Source organism: Botryllus schlosseri, chromosome 10 (genome assembly GCF_051294905.1).
Source record: "Botryllus schlosseri isolate E-star chromosome 10, Bs_hap1, whole genome shotgun sequence".
NCBI classification, from domain to species: domain Eukaryota; kingdom Metazoa; phylum Chordata; class Ascidiacea; order Stolidobranchia; family Styelidae; genus Botryllus; species Botryllus schlosseri.
The window spans coordinates 15,079,809-15,102,029 of record NC_137245.1 but is presented as its reverse complement, the minus strand read 5'-3'; the positions used below and the strand labels follow the sequence as shown (position 1 = coordinate 15,102,029).

At 40.2% G+C, this 22,221-nt stretch overlaps 1 protein-coding gene across 2 annotated transcripts; it reads right to left on the bottom strand.

Moving 5' to 3' along the window:
• Positions 1–1,355: 1,355 nt before the first annotated feature.
• On the bottom strand, positions 1,356–19,173 carry LOC145448344 (luciferin 4-monooxygenase-like). 2 transcript variants are annotated; one of them, XM_080326727.1, is made up of 12 exons: positions 18,849–19,119; positions 17,998–18,208; positions 17,823–17,929; positions 12,790–12,859; positions 12,588–12,720; positions 12,375–12,528; positions 11,610–11,778; positions 6,218–6,318; positions 6,083–6,154; positions 5,331–5,486; positions 1,781–1,943; positions 1,356–1,726 (listed from the first exon to the last, which is right to left on the bottom strand). In XM_080326727.1, the coding sequence occupies exons 1-12, from the start codon at positions 18,942–18,944 to the stop codon at positions 1,611–1,613; spliced, it is 1,548 nt and encodes a 515-aa protein (XP_080182853.1). In that variant the 5' UTR covers positions 18,945–19,119; the 3' UTR covers positions 1,356–1,610. The 2 variants fall into 2 exon arrangements, with proteins under 2 accessions (XP_080182853.1, XP_080182854.1); XM_080326728.1 differs by lacking the exon at positions 6,083–6,154 and having other exon boundaries at positions 18,849–19,173.
• Positions 19,174–22,221: the final 3,048 nt, after the last annotated feature.

Genomic DNA, 22,221 nt, shown 5'->3' with positions numbered 1-22,221 from the left:
TGACTAGGCATTAACTATACACATTTTTGTAGACTGGGTATAGGGTGCGATTCCCTCAAGAAGTACACATGATTTATAAAAATAGGCATTTCGACGTCAGCCACTATCGCGCCACGACGCGCCAACACATAATGAAGTTTAGGATAACACGGGACTCTCAATAGTGAGCCAAAAATACGCCAGTGACAAAACCTTGGCGAAAAGGACTGCCCTTTGTTGACCGAAAACTTCGATATATATGTCTAACTGTCCATAGGCTGAATGACTGACACCGAATCTCGCTGTCCTGGGAATCTGAACCCCGCAGGACTGCCATGATACAGAGTGGAATTATTTTCCATGGAAGAAATACCAATTTGAAATCGTGTCCGTCTTTTAGTTTAGTAGTTTACGCTTAGGCGATGTCTATATCTACCCACTCTGTAACAAACAGTATAGGTCACGAAATGAGGAAAGGCACTGAAGTAACTATTCCTACAGGCCCACTCGAGTATGTTTATTAAATACGTGCCCTACATTTTCCGACGACACCTCGGTCAACTCCACCGGATAATTTATTTTTCCGAAAATCTGGAAACGTTCCGTGGCCCAGCTCAAAATTTGATAAGCTGTTTACTGAAAAAGGTCAGCACTTTTGCCCGGACTCACTCACGGCCTATTTTGGAAGCTGATTACGTTCAGCATCTTCGCGATCCTCAGACTAAAGGAAAACGTCCCTCAGGTTTAAAACCACTATCTTTAACTTAAACATCCGAACGTATTTAACCGACTCTAGGAATATACCGTTCTCTTATAATTGCAGTTACAATTAGACTTATTCAGTAGCTAATGGTTATTTTATTTAATTTTGATTGCATATTTTGCGATGGTAGCGGTCCCCACACCAAAATCAATATAAGTCGCACTGAATCGCGACTAGCGCGAAGAAAAGTTTAAGAAGCATGAATCTGACTCAAAATAAATTTTTATATGTTAATTTACGAAAAAAGCGAGCCAACTTTAAGTCTTCAAAATTTCCTACCGGACGCAGTTTGAACAGTGGAATTCATGTCCGGATGTACTGGGACCCTAATTCAAATCCAGTATATGTATTGAGCGGATAAGCAACTATTTTATTTATCTCAAGTCAGCAATAATATGCAGCGACTTGATATCGTGAGTTATTTTAGGTCGTGGTTAGTTTTTTGAACATTGATGGGAGCCGCACCGCGACCTTGTTGCGTACCCCTAGTAAGAACTGCTGCTAAGTCTAATTGATCCAGATTACATCGTGCTCGTAGATTCTGTTTGCAAACATCGTTCGCAAAGTTGATTTACAGGTAGGCCTAAGTCTCTCGCTACCCTGTTCCCAAGCATTTACACGTAAAACGATGATTTTATTATTCCTGTGAACTGAAATTTGCTTACTCCGGCGATGAATATACACATTCACGTTGAAATACAAGACGCAATGAGGCTGCAAGTGATAATGTTCCCGTAATTATTCCTGGGTTGATGAGCAATATCATTACAAATGAATCACGAAATCCATAGGGGATATTTTACAACTGTTCTGTCCATGCAATCAGCATTCATCATGTGATACCGGACCGAATTGTGAATGATGTTGATCAAATCGCGGCCAATTTCCTTAACTGGCGACGCTGTATTTTTCCAATCGCCGACTTGGGTATAAAGCTCACAAATTCAATGCCTCCCCTCAATTGTTTGAAATCCGCCAGATTACCTTTACAAAATACAGGTTTTGGGATGCCTCAATATTTCAACTTTTAGGACTCACTGTTGATCATGTCGTGCACTTCCTGAACGGCGAGAGTCCTATCAGCGGGTACGACAAATGCCCTGGGCACCTCTCCACACTCTTCATCGGGTATTCCAACAACGCCAACATCAGCAACTTTCGGGTGCTGAATAATTATCGACTCTAGCTCTGGCGGTGAAATCTGTCAGGAACAGAGGAAAGAATAAGCTTAAAATTTGGAAACAAAATTTCGATTAGGGAAAGTTTGGGCCGAGAACAATAATTATAGAGACTGTACATTTTGACTGCGATTCGTAAGAACACTATCAGATGTTCGAGTAATGATTAAGGTTGAATGTTTTCTACCTCACATTTTACTTTGGAATTGGACTTATTTACTTTGTAAGAACACATGAATAATATATTCACTTCTACATTCAAGTTATGTACCTCTAATGAAGCGCTGTTACAAGGGCTTTAATGAATTATTACCGGATAACGTTGGCGTTAGTAATACAGTCAGGAAAGAGAGAGGGTGATGTGTAGGGTTGCATTTGAAACAAATGTTTGTTTAAACTACTTTGTCTAAAACATACTTTAAACAGCAGTGTTTTAAACAAAGGCCTCTTTGAAAAAAACAGAATCGTGTTTTTTCAAGTTCTGTAATCATGACATAATTGTGTAAATACTTTCCAAAAAACATGCTGTATGAGCCTACGGACGATTACCACCCGATATAACCATAACCAACGCACACGATATGGGATGGTTGGAACCCTTGAAATAGTCGGTCGAACAACTATGGCACGTAGATATTTCGTCCAAGGAGCTATATTTAGCCGATATTTTCAATTGCCAATGTCAATCCATCATGTCGTCGCAATTGAATGTTCATATCGTCATGACTTAAAAAGAAAACAAAGAAAAAGAGTAAATATATGTTTTAAACAAGGGCTTTGTTATAAACATGTTTGTTTTACATTGAGTTTTGTTTTAAATGCAACCTTAGTGATGTGGCACGTCCCGTTGATTGGGTAAAATGCAGTGACGTGCGGTGAGGTTCATGGCTGGTGAGGCACGCCCCGCCCCCCCACCCCCCACACACAACACGCACGCAAGCACGTAAAGCACCTGATAAAGAGACCTGAAATGTGAATAACAACAGCAGCGGGTATAGAGAGAATTTTCTTTGCACTCTGATAGCCGATGCAATTCCACATTCTATAATACATGTAGAACTGAGAGCAATTGTGCTAAATGGGCAAATTTAGACAAATAATAATTACTATCTCTTCAAGTAGGCCTTCCGGTATAAATTATTCGAAGAACATCAAAAAAGCATCCTCAGATACAATTTTTTTTTTCAGTAAAAAAACACTAGATTTGCAGAATTTCGAAAGAAAATGCACTAGGTCAAGTCCAAATAAACTAGATCTAGTGTTTAGGAGTGGCACCACTGACCACAAACAACAACGCAGGCTTTGTAAGTATATGGCTATCACAATCACATACCACAATTAGGGGTTAAAGGGATTGCAGTTGCAGTCGAACACAGCATAAAGGACACAAACAACGACAATGCAGCCTATGCAAGTAGCTATCATATACCACAATTTAATGTAGCTATGGATGCAAAATACATAACAGCTACATAAGTAAGGGAATGTATTGGCTGCGAATTACGCATTGGCCGTCGCTACTTATATAATTCCTACAAGACTGTTGGATTCCGAAATCGATAGCGCGTTTCACTGCGTTTCGATTGTCCAATTGTTGGCGAATAGCGCATGAAGCAGATTCGTTTGTGCCTCACCTAGCTATCGTTTCTCTATGATAGCATTGTCAGTAATAAAGGCGAAGGTCACCTTCCTTGGCGATTTATGGGGGTTCCGATGCCCTGACACTGTTAATATTTATATTTTCGGAATCACTGTGACCATACCATTTCATTGATACCAGTTATTAAGAATTCCGAGCTATTTATGATGAATTGCATAGTTGCAGGTGAGGCACGACCCGCCCGTGCCTCACCCGTGCCTCACCTCTCCTTTCGCGCTGTATTTTTGAATAATAATGATGCAAATCGATGATGTTGGATGAATAAAATGTTCAAATTTAGTTATTTATGAACATCGATGTGTAACATCAATATAATCACGACTCATGGATGGGTTTCACAATTTTCACTTACTCATCCAGACGACAGGTGAGGCACTGCCTCACCTGCCTCATTGGACCGCACGTCGCTGGTAAAATGAGACATCCATGGTCCCTCGAAGGAATTGCATGCGGTTTAACATGACGAGGCGTATGAAAGTAGCGTTTTTAAAACATATTGCTTCTAACAACGTAATGTAAACGAACACGACAGTCATTTTTATCTCATCTTCAAATTAGTTTTGACTGTATACATTATCTTTTTTCTTCATTTGGATACTGATCTATAAGCATTGCTTTCTTACATTGGTTTGGCCGGTTTTTGAATTTGGCTATAGTTATAAAGTGTATTGCCTCTATATGTAGGTTTGCATTTAAAACAACTGGTTGTTTAAGACCCTTTGTTTAAAACATGTTTTAAATAGTGTTTTAAACAAATGCCTTTGAAAAATATACGTAATTGTGTTTTTTTACAAGTTGTATAATTATGCCATAATTGTGTAAATACTTTCCGTAGCATGAGCCTACGGACGATTTATACCTGATATGACCGACGTATACGATATGGAACGGTTGGATCCCTCGAAATAGTCGGCTCAACAGTTATAGTACCTAGATCATCGGTACGGAATGGATGCTCTGTGAATAATGACCGTCGACCATAAAAATGCTGCATGACGATGTAATTGCGGTTGAGAGTATTTTTAGTCCGGATATGACAGGGTTTGGCAGCCTATTTCGTCAAAGGAGCTATATTTACCCTATATTGAATATTCATGACGTTGTGGATTAAAAAAGAAACATGTCTTGAACAAGGGCATTGTTTTAAGCATGTTTGTTTTAATGAGATTTTTGTTTGGAATGCAACCCCATATCTATGCGTTGAATACTTGTTCGCAAATTAATAAAGTCTTCGATCGATTTATTGGAAACATGTATGTAGTCGCAAAAGTTATAGGCGTGAGCTTGAACTGAAAGGTTATGACATACAAACCTGATTTCTTCCTACATTTGAGTTATTATTTATTTCAATACTTGAAGATAGCTACCAAAGATTCTTCATTGGCTTGTGGTTAGGTTAGATAATGAGAGACAGCCAGAAACGTTCGGAAATATGAGTGTCCTGGTGTAAATCTCATTCATCCCAAGGTCATGTGTCTTTGCACCCACGGATTATTCGTGTGAGCAACAAATTTTAAACGTTCATAAATATTTTTTGTGTAGTCGCAGATTCTTGGATTTGTCCACGGCAGGTAGAGCATGAAATTGGGTGTTGAACTAGTAAAATATCTGCTGTCATCAGCTTTAGCTTTAGGGGACGGGGAGCATTTTTGGTTTTTGATGCCATCGTTATACCACATATCCCCCAGTCAAAACGACCCCCAAAAAGATTTTCCCAATCAAATATGTTCTGAAAGAAGGTCTTTATCACCGGCGCTCCCTTGTACTTTATTAACTCCTTCAAGCGATCCGTAATGCGCAGATTCCCATATTTGTCAATCGATCCGATATCTCCTGTCATCAACCACCCATCGTCGTCGAATAATGCTTCAGTTGCCCGCGTGTTATTCAAGTATCCTTTGGTGGCCTAACATGCAGAACAGAGTCAACCGGGTGTTTTGAACAGCTTACGAAATACATGCAATATTGGAAGGTCGCCTCGGTTATAATATTAGATACTATACATGGGTTATCATTTTAAATGGTCTCGCCGTTGGTGGACGAATGGAATAAAGCAGATATATCAATTCTAAATTTCGAATCATTCTCCAGGGAGCAGTCTTTGTTTTACTTGAGGGCTGCAGGGAAGCGAGCGACGCAGCGTGCTAAGCGACACCGTCATGACATCAATGGTTATTGGTTCGCATCGACTCCGTCACGTTTCTATGTGTCGGTCGTGTCGGTGGTTTATCTGTTCTGGCAATCACTATAACCTCACTGCCTTAGCAGGGGTTCGAAAAGGCCAGAGTGATGGTGAGCCGAGCCAGGAAAGTCGTCAGTAAAGACCAGGTTAAGGGTGCATGAAAAGCGAGAGTGACTGATGGCGGAGGAGCGAGTGCATGGAAGTCGTTCGTAATATGACAAAAGACCCTAAAGACATCTGACGTTGCTGAAATGACTGTACTGGGCGCAAATGACCTTGGGCGATAAGCAACAATGTTGTGTGAATAAAACAAAACAAACTTGAGGACTGCGAATACAAATCTCTCCGGCAGAACCGTAACCACATTCCTTCCTCGTTTCCAAATCAACGATCTGTATATTGATAAAGGTTGTTCGACCGCCTTTCAAACGAGTTCGCTAAAATAGAAATATTACTTTCACTTTGACTCCTGGTTGTATCTTTCCTGCGGCTCCAATCAAATCAGCTCCTGTTACCGGTCCCACTGATACGATGCCGGTTTCGTTCATCGCATATCCTAAAATGCAGACAAGATCACGGTTTAGATCAGGACCAGGTTGAGCGTAATTTGATTCGTGCATGATACGGTGCGAATCGCGAATTGAAGCTCAAAAATAAGATATAGGCAACATACGACCCGAAAGCTAGAGCCTTGGCCCGCGATGATATTTTGAGGGACCCACCGACAGTTTCCGGTCTTGCATAATACTGTGGTCCGCGGCCAAATTCTGCCGCCATCCACACTACTTGCCTACTACACGTCAAATTACAGTGACTGTGGGGCAGGAGTGGCCAACCTTTTCGGCCAACGGGCCACACGCATCGGACGAACTATTGCGCGTGCTACTAGCCGCGCTAACTGCGAAAATCATTCAAAGTATATAGGTCAATAATATTGTTACTTGAGTATATTGTGGGTCTGCTTTTTATCTCTGGGCTCAGTTTGCAAGGACAGGACCATTCGGCGCTTGGACACATTGATACCAAAAGCCTCAATAATTTCGTGCTTAGGTTCTTCTGCGAGCGCAAATGCAAGGTCGCATGTTGCCCGACACTTTCTACCGTAATTGCGAATATAGCTGGACTCAATCTGGTACATTAGGCGTTTTAGTTCTATTTTCAGGAGTGGGTAACAATATTAGAAGCAAAAAATCGGGTGACAACATATTGCGCGAAGCGTGAAGAAAATTTTGACTTTAGATAAATCTACCACAGAAGAGTCTACTTTACTGTACTGTACTAAGATCTACCAAAATATTACTGGCCCATGGATCTGGCAATGCGTTGGAACTGATATTTTAGTCATCAACATCCCAAGTGTTGCGGCCAGAATAATTAAATTTTTGGTAGGCCTTGCAAGTTCACACGCAAAACCTTCTCGCGGGCCACGGGTTTGCCGCCTCTGCTGTAGAGTATTTTTTCGCTGAATGAACCAAAATTTGACAACTTGAAAAATGGCTATGAAACTACTTCGAGTGTATACACAATTGCAAACAAATATTTTCGAGCTTGAAAATTAAGAAAACAAAGCTGTGTATCAATATAACTTATGTTAACGTACAGTGCACGGTTTCTACATCGGACATTCAGCTCGAGCCCAAAGAACTTTTTGACGGCTTTGATCGATCGCAGATGTCTCATTGACTTAAACAGCTATTGAAGTGCATTACGCAAACAAATTCATCAAATAATGTTTTGGTCTCTATGCTTCAGTCTTATAGTTTACATTAAAAACGTTTTGTTCCTTGTCTTGGTGGATAAACACGCGATTATTGTATCGATTCAGGAGTATGGCCACCAAGTAGGCCTACTTCGTCTTCACATATCAGGCCGACTGACTGAAGAAGGTAACCGCTCCTGCACTAAATCCTTGCTAGAAAGCACTTATCGAAATGACCATATATCATATTAATGTCATGACCTGACAACCCAATCATTATAAGCTCATAAGTTGACTGACTAGAAAATGATTTAAGCAGTTTAAAAATGATATCGCAAGAAATTGATATCGCGAATTCATACGAAATGCTGGCGGAAGCGTCTCCGGAGCTGCGCTATATATGCTATATATTATTTATGCCGAGGAGTGTATGTAAATCCGTCGCATTATAAAAGTTTAAATATATACACTAGAGCTCTACTGCGATTTTTTATGGCAGTGGTTCCAAAACTGTGGTGCGCACACCTATAAATTTGTTTAACTGACATGATATATAAAATGAGCTTTATAATTTGCTTTGTAACGCGGACCTTACTAATAAATGAAGTAGGGAAAGCTTTACGTCATAAGTTACTGAAGCTCATTAATGTAGCAATGACCTAATGACATAAACAGCCTGGTATATTTGATTGTTCGCGGCTGAATTGCGGCTCGTGATAGATATTTATCAGTATGCACTGCAGCGCTAGTACCGATTGTGCAACTGCGGCGCGAGTCAGGAGAGATCCACATAATGAAAAAATTTTGCAAATAATATCTCATAGCCGCTGCAAGAACATAATTGAATCACATCAAAGTAAAAATCCGAACACAGTATCGGTATTTTCTAGTTATCAAACCGTCACATAATTTCAAAAGACTCCATACCGGACCAGCCGCACTAAATGTGGCGTTTGCAGCAAACCATTTGTGATTTCGGTACTATGGTCTTGTGCTCAACATAAAACAGTGACCTTCAGTCAAGGGCGTAGTTAGAAAATAAATTTGAGTGGGGTCAAAAATATGATGAGATAGAAGACGCCCCCTTTTAACGACATGAAGAAATAGTAAAAATCTATTGTCTTGTGCCCATGTTGGGTGCTAAACACAATTTTTAGGGTGATCTTTCACTCACAGACATAATGTTATGAAAATCAGCGTGCCACCACTTCCGCGCGAAGCGCGAGAATTTCTAAAGTATAATTATTGTATTTGGTCAATACTATTGTTACTTGCACTGGTCTTGGGCACCCATACGGCGATCAATCGAACTCTTGTGGGCTTTGTCCCCTAGAGCTCTCAAGTCACGGCTACTCGAAAGTCCGACTTCGTTGTCATGTCGGCATGGACATACACCTAGTATATTTGATATATTGGTGCGAAGAAATTTCCAAATTGATGCCTGAATTTTGTCAACAATATTAGTAACTGCATATCATATAATTACCCACGTGATCAGTTTTACCGGTAAAGCTAAGGGCGGTGGTGTCTTCGAAAGTAGGGCTCGTTTATGATATACAATTAATTAATTTTTATCCATCCACAAGGGGACTGGCGTTGTTAATAGTGAATATGCTGCATGTTCTTATTTCGTGACCCCCGGCTTCTATATAGCTAAAAGATATTGGAATACCACAAATGTACCAGATCGAACATAAAGAAGAACGTGTTCTGTGAGACACTCGATTCTAAGTAGGCAGCTCATCCCGACGTGCGGCATTTTCTCAGATTGCCAAGACAGGACTATTCGGTGCCGACCATTTGAGCACATACATAAACAACGCACAATTGAAAATGGAATGTCATTATGCCAATTTCTTTATATTGAACCAAATTTATTTTTTCTGTGGGATGAGGTATTCATCAGAGATGAGCATGGATTAGGATTAGGTTTTGAAAAAACAGGATTTGTGAAATTTTGTCGGATTTGGATTGGATTTGGATTAGACATTTTTCGGAACGGATTAGGATTTGGATTGGATTTACCTATTTTCTGGGAGATTGAGATGTCGTGTGGCGAATGGCGACAAACTTTATTCAGATCAGTTATTAATGTACTTATGGTTACTAAGTTATCTTGAATCAAGTGAATCGTTGGTTGTGAAAGAAAATTTTCGAATCCCTCCATAGCATAAATTAGTATTTTTTCTGAATTTCCAGTTGGAATCGGATTAGGATTGGACATGGACTTGAATATGAAAAAGTTATGGATTAGGATATGGATTTGGATTTGAAGGTTAGGATTTGGATTGGATTAGGACATAGAAATTTCAAATCCGCTCATCTCTAGTATTCATATTAAAATCATAACATGCAGAACGACATTAAATCGCGCAATGCGCGAAGAAAAATTCCAGATTTATTGATTCTACATAAAAATGCTCTATAAATTTATGTTTGTCTACCAAATAATTTATGGCCTACATTCGAGCTCGCCATACAATTAGGGGGTTTGGGGTGCGACTCTGTTACAGTCCTGCATATATACGTTATAGGGTAAGTTTTTGCAACTTTTGCAACTTTTTTACAGCTTCCGGCAGCCTCCTTAATAGTCAGAAGGTATGTAGCAGTAGCATGGTGTTTTAGGCTGTTTGGAGGAATCCTATAGTGCAACTTTTTGCAACTTTTCTGCATTTTTGAAACAATTTTTTTCAACTTTTCAACATATTTCATGCCGCTTTTTTCCATTTTTCATGTAAATTTTTCCAAGATTATTTTCGATTTTTCATGGATCCAACTTGTTACTGGAAATATTTGGCACTATATGTAAATATATCGCTTGATTATTTAACTGTCATTTAAATTTGAGGTCCTTGCTGATTTGACGTAAATTCAGGATAGACCGCCGAAAATTATATTTTCACTGGGTCAAGTTTTTCAGGCTATTGATTTTGAAGAAGTCGCCGACACTGAGTTTTGCTACAGGACCTTGGATACGGATCGATTTGAGTATCTCATATCCTAATAATTACAAGGACTGGTCCATAAATGCAACTATGTAGTGTAGCTTTTGTGAAAATTAAATGCAACTTTTGTGAAAAAAATGCAACTTTCGTCGGATTTGACGGCAACAAAAACTTGCCCTAGTTATCACTATAAGATTTACTGTTAGAGCTGATAGAAGCGATGTTTTCAAAGATTTGGAAGGCGCGCAATGATTCATATTACCTTATATATTCATATCACACGATAAGACTATTCACGAGTTCCTGGAGGGTGAGCGTCGGCGGGCCACTTGTGATTACTTATTCAGTTGAAGCATGTTGTTATTTTGTTACCTTCGGAGAAAGTTGTCGCCACTTAAAGGATCGCCCACACGTACCACAACCATAATAAAAGAGTTGATGGGATTCGCAGGAATACCAATTTGCATTTATTCGCGGCGTGCAACATTTATTGCCTCTTCCCGTCGCATTCGGAAGGTGGGACCCAGGATGCAAAGACAGGGCCATTCCGCGACGTATACGACCACGGTTTAATCAGCTGCGACCTTTCTGGGATCGTACTTCGTGTTAGCTGAACCTATCTGCTTCACGTGTCTATTTGGCACCGAAAAGCTGGTACCTAATAGTTCCGCAAACGCAGGCAGCACACACGCATACGGATGGACTGAATCCTGTACATCAGACGTATTATTATTTAGGCCTATTTTCTATTTTGATTTATCTATAGAGTCGAGTACTCATGAATGAAAAAACTACAGAAATTAGATATCACTCAAGGCGCGAATACAACTTTACGGTTGAGTACATCTGCTGAAGAATAATCCACCTTATATTAATTGACAGAAATCTTCGAAAAATTTGGGAGGGGTCATGGCCCGTTTGGCCCCCTACTGGCCACGCCATTGCCTTCAGCACTTTCTAGTTGGTCTATTCCGGTTGATATAGCAATGAGGTACGTGAGCTCAGTAAAGTGCTCGATAGGATACGTTTATTCAACAAGTTCGGGAAGCACTTGTCCATAGAGTTTGTGGTATACTTATTGATGAATGTTTTAGGTTTTATGGGGCATAGTAAAATCGTGTGAAATTATGAGATCACTTACAAATTCGCTGGTTAATTGGTTAACTGTTTTGAAACAAATCGGAAATATGAATACTGTATTACCAACTAAAACTGTGACACGGTATTTGGTTATCATTTGGGCTATTGCAGCAGGCGGTATTGGCGCTCCAGCGCAAATAATCGTCTTCAACGACGAAAGGTCGTATTTGTCTTCGTCAATCGCATTGATCATTTCTATCACCGACGCAGGGTAGCAGGTCGCTACATTTACCTGCAAAATAAATATCTCATAATTGTGCTTCAAATAGACCTGCGTGCACGGATCACTGGAAAACTGGCTGTAGCATGAGCGCAATTCATTTCGTCTGTTGTAATATATCTTTTGATTTTGTGCTATATTGCATAAATTCGCGATTTGTGTTCCTCCTTAATTTGGCTCAAATCATTCCACGGGTATAGATTGCTACGACTAGGAATGTAATTTAAACAAATTGTGTTTTAAACTCTGAGTGTAAAACATGTTTAAAACAGTGATTGAAAAAAATGAATTTACCAACGTAAAAAAAGTGTTATTTTGTAAGATGTATTATTAAATTATGCCATAGTTGTGTAAATACTTTCGAAAATACATGTAACTTGTAACAAAACCTCGCCAACAGGAAATACGGCCGTTGCAGGTTTTATCTTAAAGGAATTTTAGCTGTCATTTATATATCTTAAATCTATAATCGACGTTAGAGAAAAGGGACACAGAAGTATAGGTTTAGTCTGTTAAAAGACATAGTATCCATTTAGCTATAGTGGTGAAAGCGCAAGTCATGTCATAATATATAGCTTCTGACATGTGATGGCCAAATTGAAACCTACTTTGTATTTCTCTATATTTTTGAAAATTAAGTGAAGAGAAAATTCCCGTTCCATGATGATTTTTCGCCTGGTTAGAAGATGCGATAACACGCACATAAATCCGCTTGGGTGGTCCATGCTTCGATCGGTGTAAAACAGTCCTCCGCTCATGTAACTGGCGAGTTATGAGGGCGAATATCATAATTGAAATCTGTTCCTAATAAAAATACTCACAACTTCGACTGTAGCGTCAAAATCATAGCCCCGTGAGTTGTTGACATACATTTCGGGAGACCAGTTGTTCCACTAGAATATTCAGCCGCGGCAAAGTCATTTTTTGGGTCGATATCTACTTTCCGCGGAGGATCTGTCAGTCATTTGTGATGATAATAGTTGAACCAGTTATGTGTCTACAGTATTAGTACGCAAAAGGTACCCGAGTTTTCTGCTGCCAGTATTTCGTCCATTGTAACGTATCTTTTGCTTTTTCCAATCACAAAAATATGCTGGAACAGCATGCCTATTTAATAACAAAATCATAGCAGTTCAGCTACAGTTATTTTATTAGTGCAACTAGTCAAGGAATCTCACTACACATACATGGTCACGATGTCTGCGTTATTTCGAATCAGAAATTCATGATATATTGTACTCCTGGAATGATCATATGATAATAACATCATCAAGCATATTGCATGTGGGCCTCGCACCAGTGTTGGGATGACTCGAGTCAGCTTTTTCGTATGACTTGACTTGACTCGAGTCACTTTGCAAAACTGACTTGACTTGACTCGGCGCTTCAAAAAAGCGGATTGACTCGTGACTCGGAGCAGACCTAACGAGTCAATTTCAAGTCATCAAGTAAACGTGTCGATTAAATCACTGTATTTTCTGTATGTTCGTATTGTTCGCGATACGCCTGTGTCACATTGTGAGAGTAGCAACTAACCAGTCATTCACTGATTAATGTGATTATGCGTTTCAATGATGATCCTCTATTGTTACATCACAAATAAATTGACCACAAACGAAATTACCACAGCTTACGTTGTCGTAGTAGCAGTAGATTAATTTACTAGCGACGTATCTCTGTTTCTGATACGACTCATTGCTTACATTGCGCAACGATCACCTTTACCAACCCTCTTGTATGATTGAAATCGAGCAAATATAGTTTATGCTTTTATATTCTTACGGATGTGTAGATGGGAACTGCCTTGTGCCATATCACTTTTTTCAACTTCTCGAGGCTTCGTGTTCGATCCTCTTGGCGGATAATAAGAGACTGTAGCATATATCTATACAGTTAGTCACTTATTTTATTTACAGTTCTAGGTGTGCGTGTACGATACAGAGCGTTCTTGCATGCACATGCAACTTTATATTCGTTATTTGATTCAAGATAAATGTCCAATTATTCTGTCTTTCGCGCAGGTAGCAAAGTGTAATGACATTAAATCGTCACTGATACTTAGAAAATTCAATTTGACTTGTCTCGTCACTTGACTTGAATTGACTCGAGTCACCTCCAAAAAACGAGTGACTTGACTTGACACGAGTCACCTTCGAAAATTGATTGACTTGACTCGAGTCAAAATGTGCAATGACTCGAGATGACTCGTGACTCGAAGGTAATGACTTGATCCCAACACTGCCTGGTACATACCAGTTATCAAATATAAGGTGCAGGCTGTAAGTGTGAGTGGAAACAATGACTATCGTATTCAATCGACATACGGATGGAAGTAAAGAATAAAAATATGACTTAAACGGGGGGAAATCCCATGAATGATTCGCACACCATTTAATTGCTGATGGATCTTGTACTGTCGCTGCTCTATTTCCTGTGTACAACAGGTCAGTTTGTAATACACTTCAGCAGCTGTTCACAAAGTATGTATGTATGTAATAATGGTCACAACACAGTTGAGCTTATCGCCCTTTTAGCAGAGGTGGTCAGTAACGAAGTACTTCCACTTTTTCGGAGTACCCAAGTAGTTTTCCTCTACTTCTGCTACGTACTCAAGTAGATATTTTTTCGCTACTTCTACTTCTACTTCGTAATATTTTGTAAACTACTTACTTACTTTTCGCTATTTTCAGTTTGTCAAGTAGAAATAGTTTAATCCCCCCAATAAGAAAGATAGTCTAAGGAATTTCGGGGCTGTTTTCACGTATAGTACCAGCATTTAATTTTCGTCAAAGTCATGTATTACCCAGAATTTTCATTGCGCTTCGCGTACAGTAGATAGGGAGTGACAAATACGTTTTAACGAGAGTATCGCTGAATATAATCTAGATATCGGGTTGCCTGGTTCAGTTCACACCGCATTGTTGCATATATCAAATATTTCATCAAATTAAGTATGGCCCTCCATAACGTTTGAAACTGCCGTCTTGCAATCTAGCAATCACCCATTATACCTAGTAGCTCATGATGTGTCCTAATCTGGAAAAGTGGACTTTGATTTTTTACCGTTAGACCTGTTTTAGCAGATCGTTGTAACGTTCTAAAAAAAACGAAATCTATTTTACGCCTTTTAGAAGTGGTATTTCTATTTTCCTTTCAATTAAGAGTATTATACGTTGAGTTCTAATTATAGCTTCAGTTCTTTTGTCTGGAGAACATACATGTTGAAATATAAAAGCAATTGTAGTAATGCCACATATTTTCTGAAAATAAAGCTATACACTATATGACATTTTCACGATCGGCCATATTTTAATTAACAAATGCTAATCGCGCAAAGTGTTAAAGCCGTATCCGACAAAACTTCTACGTATTGCTCTTCGATTGAACTATAGGGGCCTTATAATATGGGGAGAGCGCCATGCCATGATATTCTCTAAAACGGGGTGTTCGAATAAACAAAGGATTAGTACCGCATTTATATATAAGTACTATCATTTACATCCCATGATGTGGAAGAATGCTTATTCTGTCAAAAATTGACACATCCTGGGATGCATCAATATGAATCAAGCTCTCTACACCTACTGCATAGCTTCATTTGCAACTTTTAACAGTCCATGCGAACGAATTGCGATCGTTTTCACAACTACTTACTTACTTGAATAGATTTAAAGTCAGTAAATTCCACTTCTACTTCAAGCAGCTTCAGGTTGCTTGTGAAAGAAGTACTTCTACTCGTACTTAAGTAGATTTTTTTCGTCGCTACTTCTACTTCTACTTGAGTAGCTTTCCTGACTACTTTGACCACCTCTGCCTTTTAGGCCTTGTGCTCCACGACACAAAGTAGAATCATCCCTGTAAGGCTAAAGTCGTCGTATGTTGGTATTCATAATCTATAGAGACTCACTCTAAGCTTGTACATTGGGGTTGTTCAGAATTGACCGACGTTAAAAAAGTCATGGTTTTCAGTCCGTTTCCAATGCGTTATGCCGTAAATATTCTAGCTACATTTTTTCTGTAACATATCCTTTGCATCTGTATGCAATATGCATGTGAAGTTGGAAGAACATTGGCTAAAAATGGGCGATTCACCTAAAATTTGAGTGCAGCGATTTTACTTAGCGTAATAAACTGTAATATATGTCGGAGTACCAGCTGTTAAGGTAAATCCACCGTCCAATCGCACAGCGACATTGTAAGTAGGCCTACAATATTATTTAATGAATTGTAAGAACATAACGGAGAAATGGATATCGAAGCGAAACAACATTACAAAGAAATGGATTTATGTGACAGAAATCCTAATACCAATCAGATTGCTTGGTTGATCGACATTTTGAAATATTAGCCGGAGAGCTTTCACGGTTTGTAAGAGACAGTCTTGCTGTATTCTGTCGTCTGGTATGTACGTACAGATCTTAGTCGGTATTTAATTTTATTATACGTTCAGTAGGATCTTTAAGTACTTGACCATTATTCATGAATTTCCGAGCACTCATGAAATCTGGATAGCTATGCCATTTTGAACCTGGAAGACACGTCCAATGGAGTTTTACCACCATACCATGATTGTGAACCGATTATCCATATCAAGCAAATCAACGATCAAAAACCTGGCATAGTTCTCTGTCGTTTATTTGGTTCACAATGGTTTTCACTGTAGTAAATGTAGACGGATGATCGGATCTACTGTGCAATTTAAAAATCATTGCTATTGGAAAAATCAGCTGCTTGTGCAGATATAGATGAGTTCTTTAAATGTTTACTTGGCCACTTGCTGCTGTGATGCACCTCTAGCAGTTCAGGCTTTTTCTTGTTGCCCGAGTTTAACTAACAATGTTCATCTTCGGCACCAATCGTTCCTTATCTGGGACCCCCGATCATGGTAAAATGCTATTCCTTCTATTTCTTTATCATTTGCAAAAAGTCTGTTTGCTCAATTGTTCCAGATGAGGCAACATCACAAAGGGGCTTTGTAGCTATGCGCATAAGCTATGGGTGATAGGAAAATAACCCCTGAAGATATCTCGAAAATTGATGCAGAAATGCTCATTTGAGACGATTAAAGAACTATAAGACATAACCTCCTGTCATGATAAGGGAGTCCCAGATTAGGGACGATTGGCGGCAAAGATGAAGTGTCGAAAGTTAAAATCAGACAACGAGAATAAGACTAAACATAACTAGAAGACGCCCTGTACCAGCATGCAGTAAAGAAGGTGAACTTACAGCTAGAGAACATCGATATCTTATTCACTGGTAGTTGACACTCTCCAGGGCAGTGATTTCGAATTTGCACAATAATTCATCGAAATGTGTGACTCTGAAAGCTCATGTAAACCTATTCAACGACAGAGACCTATGTCATGTTTTCGACTGGGTATATGATTGGGACAGAATCGTGGTTCATATTGATGCTATAGCTGTGTAACACCATCAGGTTGAGTCATCCAGTGTCAGAATGACATAGTGATCCGCGTTTCACGAGTGCTCGGGAATTCGGGAATAGTGGTCCATAACTTACCGATGCAGCATCGCGTGTGATCAAATAAATACGGACCACGCTATGTACAATATTCATGACGACAGAAAACACAGGCCATTCCCTTACAAGCCGTGGTAGATCTCCGGCAATGATCATACAAAACTTCGAAAAATCAACCCATTCATCCACCACCACCACCACCACCATAGCAATGTGGCTACTGTTTGGAATTGGGCCTGATTTGGTGTGTAGGCTTAAAGTTGGTATAACCTAACAATTGTATCAAGTAGCTAGTACAATTTGAGAAAAAAAGTCATTTCTAAACACTCCTCCTCAACATGTACACAGATGCAAGGGATGAACTACAGAAAAAAGTACCTAGAAAACGTCTTTAAGATATAAGGCATGGGAAACGGACTGAAACCACGACTTTTTGAAAGTCGACCAATTCCGAACAACCCTATAGTACATATAAAGAAAAGTGTCAGTAAACAGTAGAGAGGACCTGAAATGATGACGTCTAACTGATGATCAGGGGATTGTCAAGGCATGCTGACAAATGTAGATATACCTCGAGAAATGGGAGTTTCTCCTTTACTGCTTCTATCCTACCGATTTCCTCCTCGTCCACAAATATCGCCCTTGGCTGGGTGGTACCGAGTTCATGAAGCATTTCATCTATAAATTTATAGATATAAATCCTAATCCTCCACCGAATGAAAGCATTTGTGCGGTTATCATATTACATTCTTGAAAGCAAACTGTACAAGGAGCCAGAACTGCGCCAGATCCAATTATTCCGATCATCACATAGACGAATTCGAGGCTATTTGATGCAAGCATCGATATATATTCCCCCTTTTTAATACCCACTCCTTGCAAATAGGTCGCACATTTCCTTGAGTTATCCAACAATTCCTTGTATGTTATAGTCATACCCTCACGAGATGCATCAACCTATTATCGAAAAGCAACCACAATTGATTATATTCGTCACCATCGGTTCCGGATAGGCGCGAAAAAGCGTGATCGATCACAATCAATGTTCCTTCGAAGCTGCGCGCGCGCGCGGCCGCACACTGCTGACAAATGCTGCGCGCACAAGAAAATCTATGCTGCGGACAAAAAGAATTCTTATATTATCTTTTGCAGAAGGCACTGATGATCGTCAGACCAAACTGACGACCATTTTCGATGTGCAAATGTAGAAAATGCAACAAAATGCGATAAAATGCGATTCCGACGCAGCGAACGTCGAAGTTTCGGGGAAATAATGGAGTTCGGGAGTCAAGTCAAATTGACGATCTGTTTTTTACATTACCGGTAAAAAGGCGGATAAATCGGGAGTCCAGCCGAAGTGATTTTTTCAGTCAACACATTGTGCTCAGTTTCGGATCTCAAAATGTTACGTACTGTTGTCCAAGGAACAGCGAAGTGAGTTGGTGAGTGCGCGCGACTCACGAAAAATTAGAGGGAGGGGACATTGATCACAATCCTTCAATGTTTACTCGGTGAAGAACCCCGTCGGTATACTATTGCTTCCTCGATACTACCCTGTTTAATCCAAAGGCCATGCTGATTCAAATAGGCTACTTACTATTGCTATCTCATTGCCATTGCTTTGCAACTTCTCCCAGATTATTTCGTGAACAGCTTTATCAGGGATCCATATGTCTCCACCATAGAACGTCATAGCGAACTAGTCAGTAAATATCTTTTGGTACTACTGCAAAATCTAAGAGTTAACTGTGGTGCCAATCCGTCTGACGATGACGCAAAAGCCTCCAACACAGGGGTGTCAAGCATACGACCCGCCAGATGATTTCATCCGGCCCGCGCTGCAATTCTGAGAGGTTGAAAATCCCTGTATTACAGTACAGTTCCAACAAATATTGCGATACAAGAAATACATCCTACAAGGCAGCAAATGTCAAGATCATAGGCCACATTACAATTCTTTGACAGCGGTATTATGGTTTAACTCTAGTTACCATCAGGAAGAAGTTGGTGACACTGACATCCAATTCCAAAACTCAAAAATGGCACACTATGTTCAGGATAAAATGAGCCAAAAAGCGAAACTGGTATATGCACGTCTCATGGAGAATATAATAGTCACAAAATAGTATAATTCAAATATATTTGGTCGCACTGCTGTATCACTTTCGACTCAAAAGGTCCCAGACAGGCAAAGAAACCCGAATCACATTTAATTATAATGGGCCAAATTCGAGCGTCCGAGCTTTATAAGGGGGCGATGAGTCGAAAAAGGTTGGGAATCACTGGCTTAGACCAAAGAGTGAGCCCTTCGATCAGGGGGCCCTGGGTGAACGTCAACCTCACCCACCCTCAAATCAACCACTGATTGCACACTAACGATTCGGTAAAGGAGATAAATATGGAAGGGAGGGATGAATGGATGAAGGAAGACAGTTGATTTTCGTCGCATCAGGGATAATGGGGATGCGTAGGAACCGCAAGTATATCGAGTTAGCGCAACCATTTTCCTCAACAAACAACCCCGATGTGCAGAGCACCCGGCAAAGCAGCAGTACTCGCGCTGTTGTTATGTAATACGTTGTTGATACAATCCATGAACGCCCGAAACGCAACGGAAAAGCATTCTTAATGGAGAGTCACAAATACGCAGCCAACAACATGGCAATATTTAAAATACAATGTTTAAAATGCTGACTCATACAACTACGTTATGTGCAATGGCCTGGTCTTCTGAAAAAAAATCTCAAAAAATTATATTTAAATATAGTAGCGCCCCTTATGCCCCCACAGAACAGATTCAAACGGTGGCGAGATAGCGTATAGTGGTACGTTTACAGCTGCAACACGAATAGATTGTGGGTTCGAGTCCGACCGTGGTCGACTTGGAAGTCTACCGAGACTCCTCCTCGCCATCTGATCTGCCTAAGCGGTGTCTTAAGCCTAGAAGTGGGCCGTGCTAAAGGTCGGTTAATACAGAATGATGAAAGATGTCGGCCTGATGTAAAATGACCAATGTAACCGTGACTATGAGTCAAAACATCAACAAAAACAACAACAACAACAACAGATGCGAACAGCAGAGGAAAATGATGCGCCCTAGAAACACCAACTTTTAATCGTGTGCTGCTCAGGAAAGAGACGTTTGTTTCTGGTACGTTTGGGCAATTCCATTATGTTTTCAACATATCCTGATGAAAGGACAAGAATTAACAGACTCCAACAACCGTATTCTAACTGTATACCTGAAAGGATTTTCAAATATGCACCATATCACTCGTGCAATTTCATAAAATCAATATCACCCGTCGCTTTGCCAAGAATTTCGAGGACTTGCATGGGAGTATAAGCCTACACCAGGGGCCAGCAACCTTTTGTATGCAGCGTGCCAAAATGTCACAAAATGTGAAATTATTACCAACTGGCGTGCCAAACATTTTTAATTTTTATCATGCTTAACGTTTCAAGCAATGAACCCCACCAACCGTTTATCTGGAGGTGGCCACGGCCTCGGTTACGACAGTGATTCTTAATTTATTGGTTGCTACCGCACTAGACATGTCGCTGTACGTAATGCTTGCACCGTTTATGTTTAGTCGCGCAATGATTCTGTGGTTGCTTTGGTCGTTTCCTAGCCAACTGCGTTCGCTACCATATCCAATCCATGACTGGTCATTGGTCAACCAATGTTGTTACGATGATATGTCCTAATGATGAAAAATGTGCCCGCCCCTTTATCAATGTATCATACAAGTTAGTTTGATGTCACATTAACGTCGGTCAGGCGCTAGAATTGTCTACTGAGCTACAAAGGTCGCGGTAAAGAGGTAAAGGTTGTCGTTGCTCCATATAGCCTATATTGGAATCGCTTACACGTAGCCTACCAGACGAAACTAAAATAATATCAACTTTCGTGAGATGAGCACGATTCCATATTCGCATTCAGACACGGGGCTCATTATTGTCCTCCGTGAGTCTCATTTGATACGTGCGGCTCAAGCAACGGGCGCTGCGCTATTTGGCGCTGATCATTTCGAACAGTGAACGTATATCAATGTCGAACGTTTTGGCCAACAAGCGGCGGTTATTTTTTCAAGGTTTTATCGCCGCCAATCATTTTGGCAGCGCACACACCGCACGGAGTCGCATGGTCGCACGTTGCTCGAAACGTAACGTCTATTTCGTGTCTTCTTAGCGAGAAAATGTCCAGCGCTGAACTGCCGGTTCATATAATAGTCGGCTTTAGACAAAACTAATATCTCTCGTTTTAGCATTTATAAACTGAAATTTACGAAACAAACAACACCTGTCGTTTATTATATTTTCATGGCATTTGAGTTCAATCGGACTCGCAAGAAGGCTAGCTTGGATGCGCATTGCGCATGCGTCTCTGAGAGTCGCGGCTGGGAATCACTGTTATACGTGCACGACGTGCATGTACTCCAGCCAAAAGAACTCTGATTAATTAAAATATCCTACTGTCTAATGGATCGATGGACCGTTGACTGGGAACCATGAGCCATAATTTGACTCTCTAGTATATAGTTGATCCTGGAACGCAGCTCCGAGGCTTGATATGCTCTCTACATAGCCTGACAAATGGATTCGGAAGCTGTTTGAGCAATTATTTTCGAAGTATGCACATAGCATCAGTAAATAAGCTATATTGACTCGGCCCGATACAAGCTCTTTAGCAAAACGCTCACTAAAACTTCCATTTATAAATACCTGCGTTCGACAGTTGGTATCACCGGAAAAGCTCCATATATTCCCGAAAATATGCTGACAGTTCAGACACGACCGTCATTACGCGGTAATTGCATACAAACGATTTCAGGAGAGAAGTATGGAAGAGACGAATGAAGGGAAGGCAGTTTATTCCCGTCACAGCTATATGACAATGGAGGTGTGCACTGTGCAGGAACCGCGAGTTTATCGACTCGGTGCAACCATTTTTCTCAACAAGCAAATCC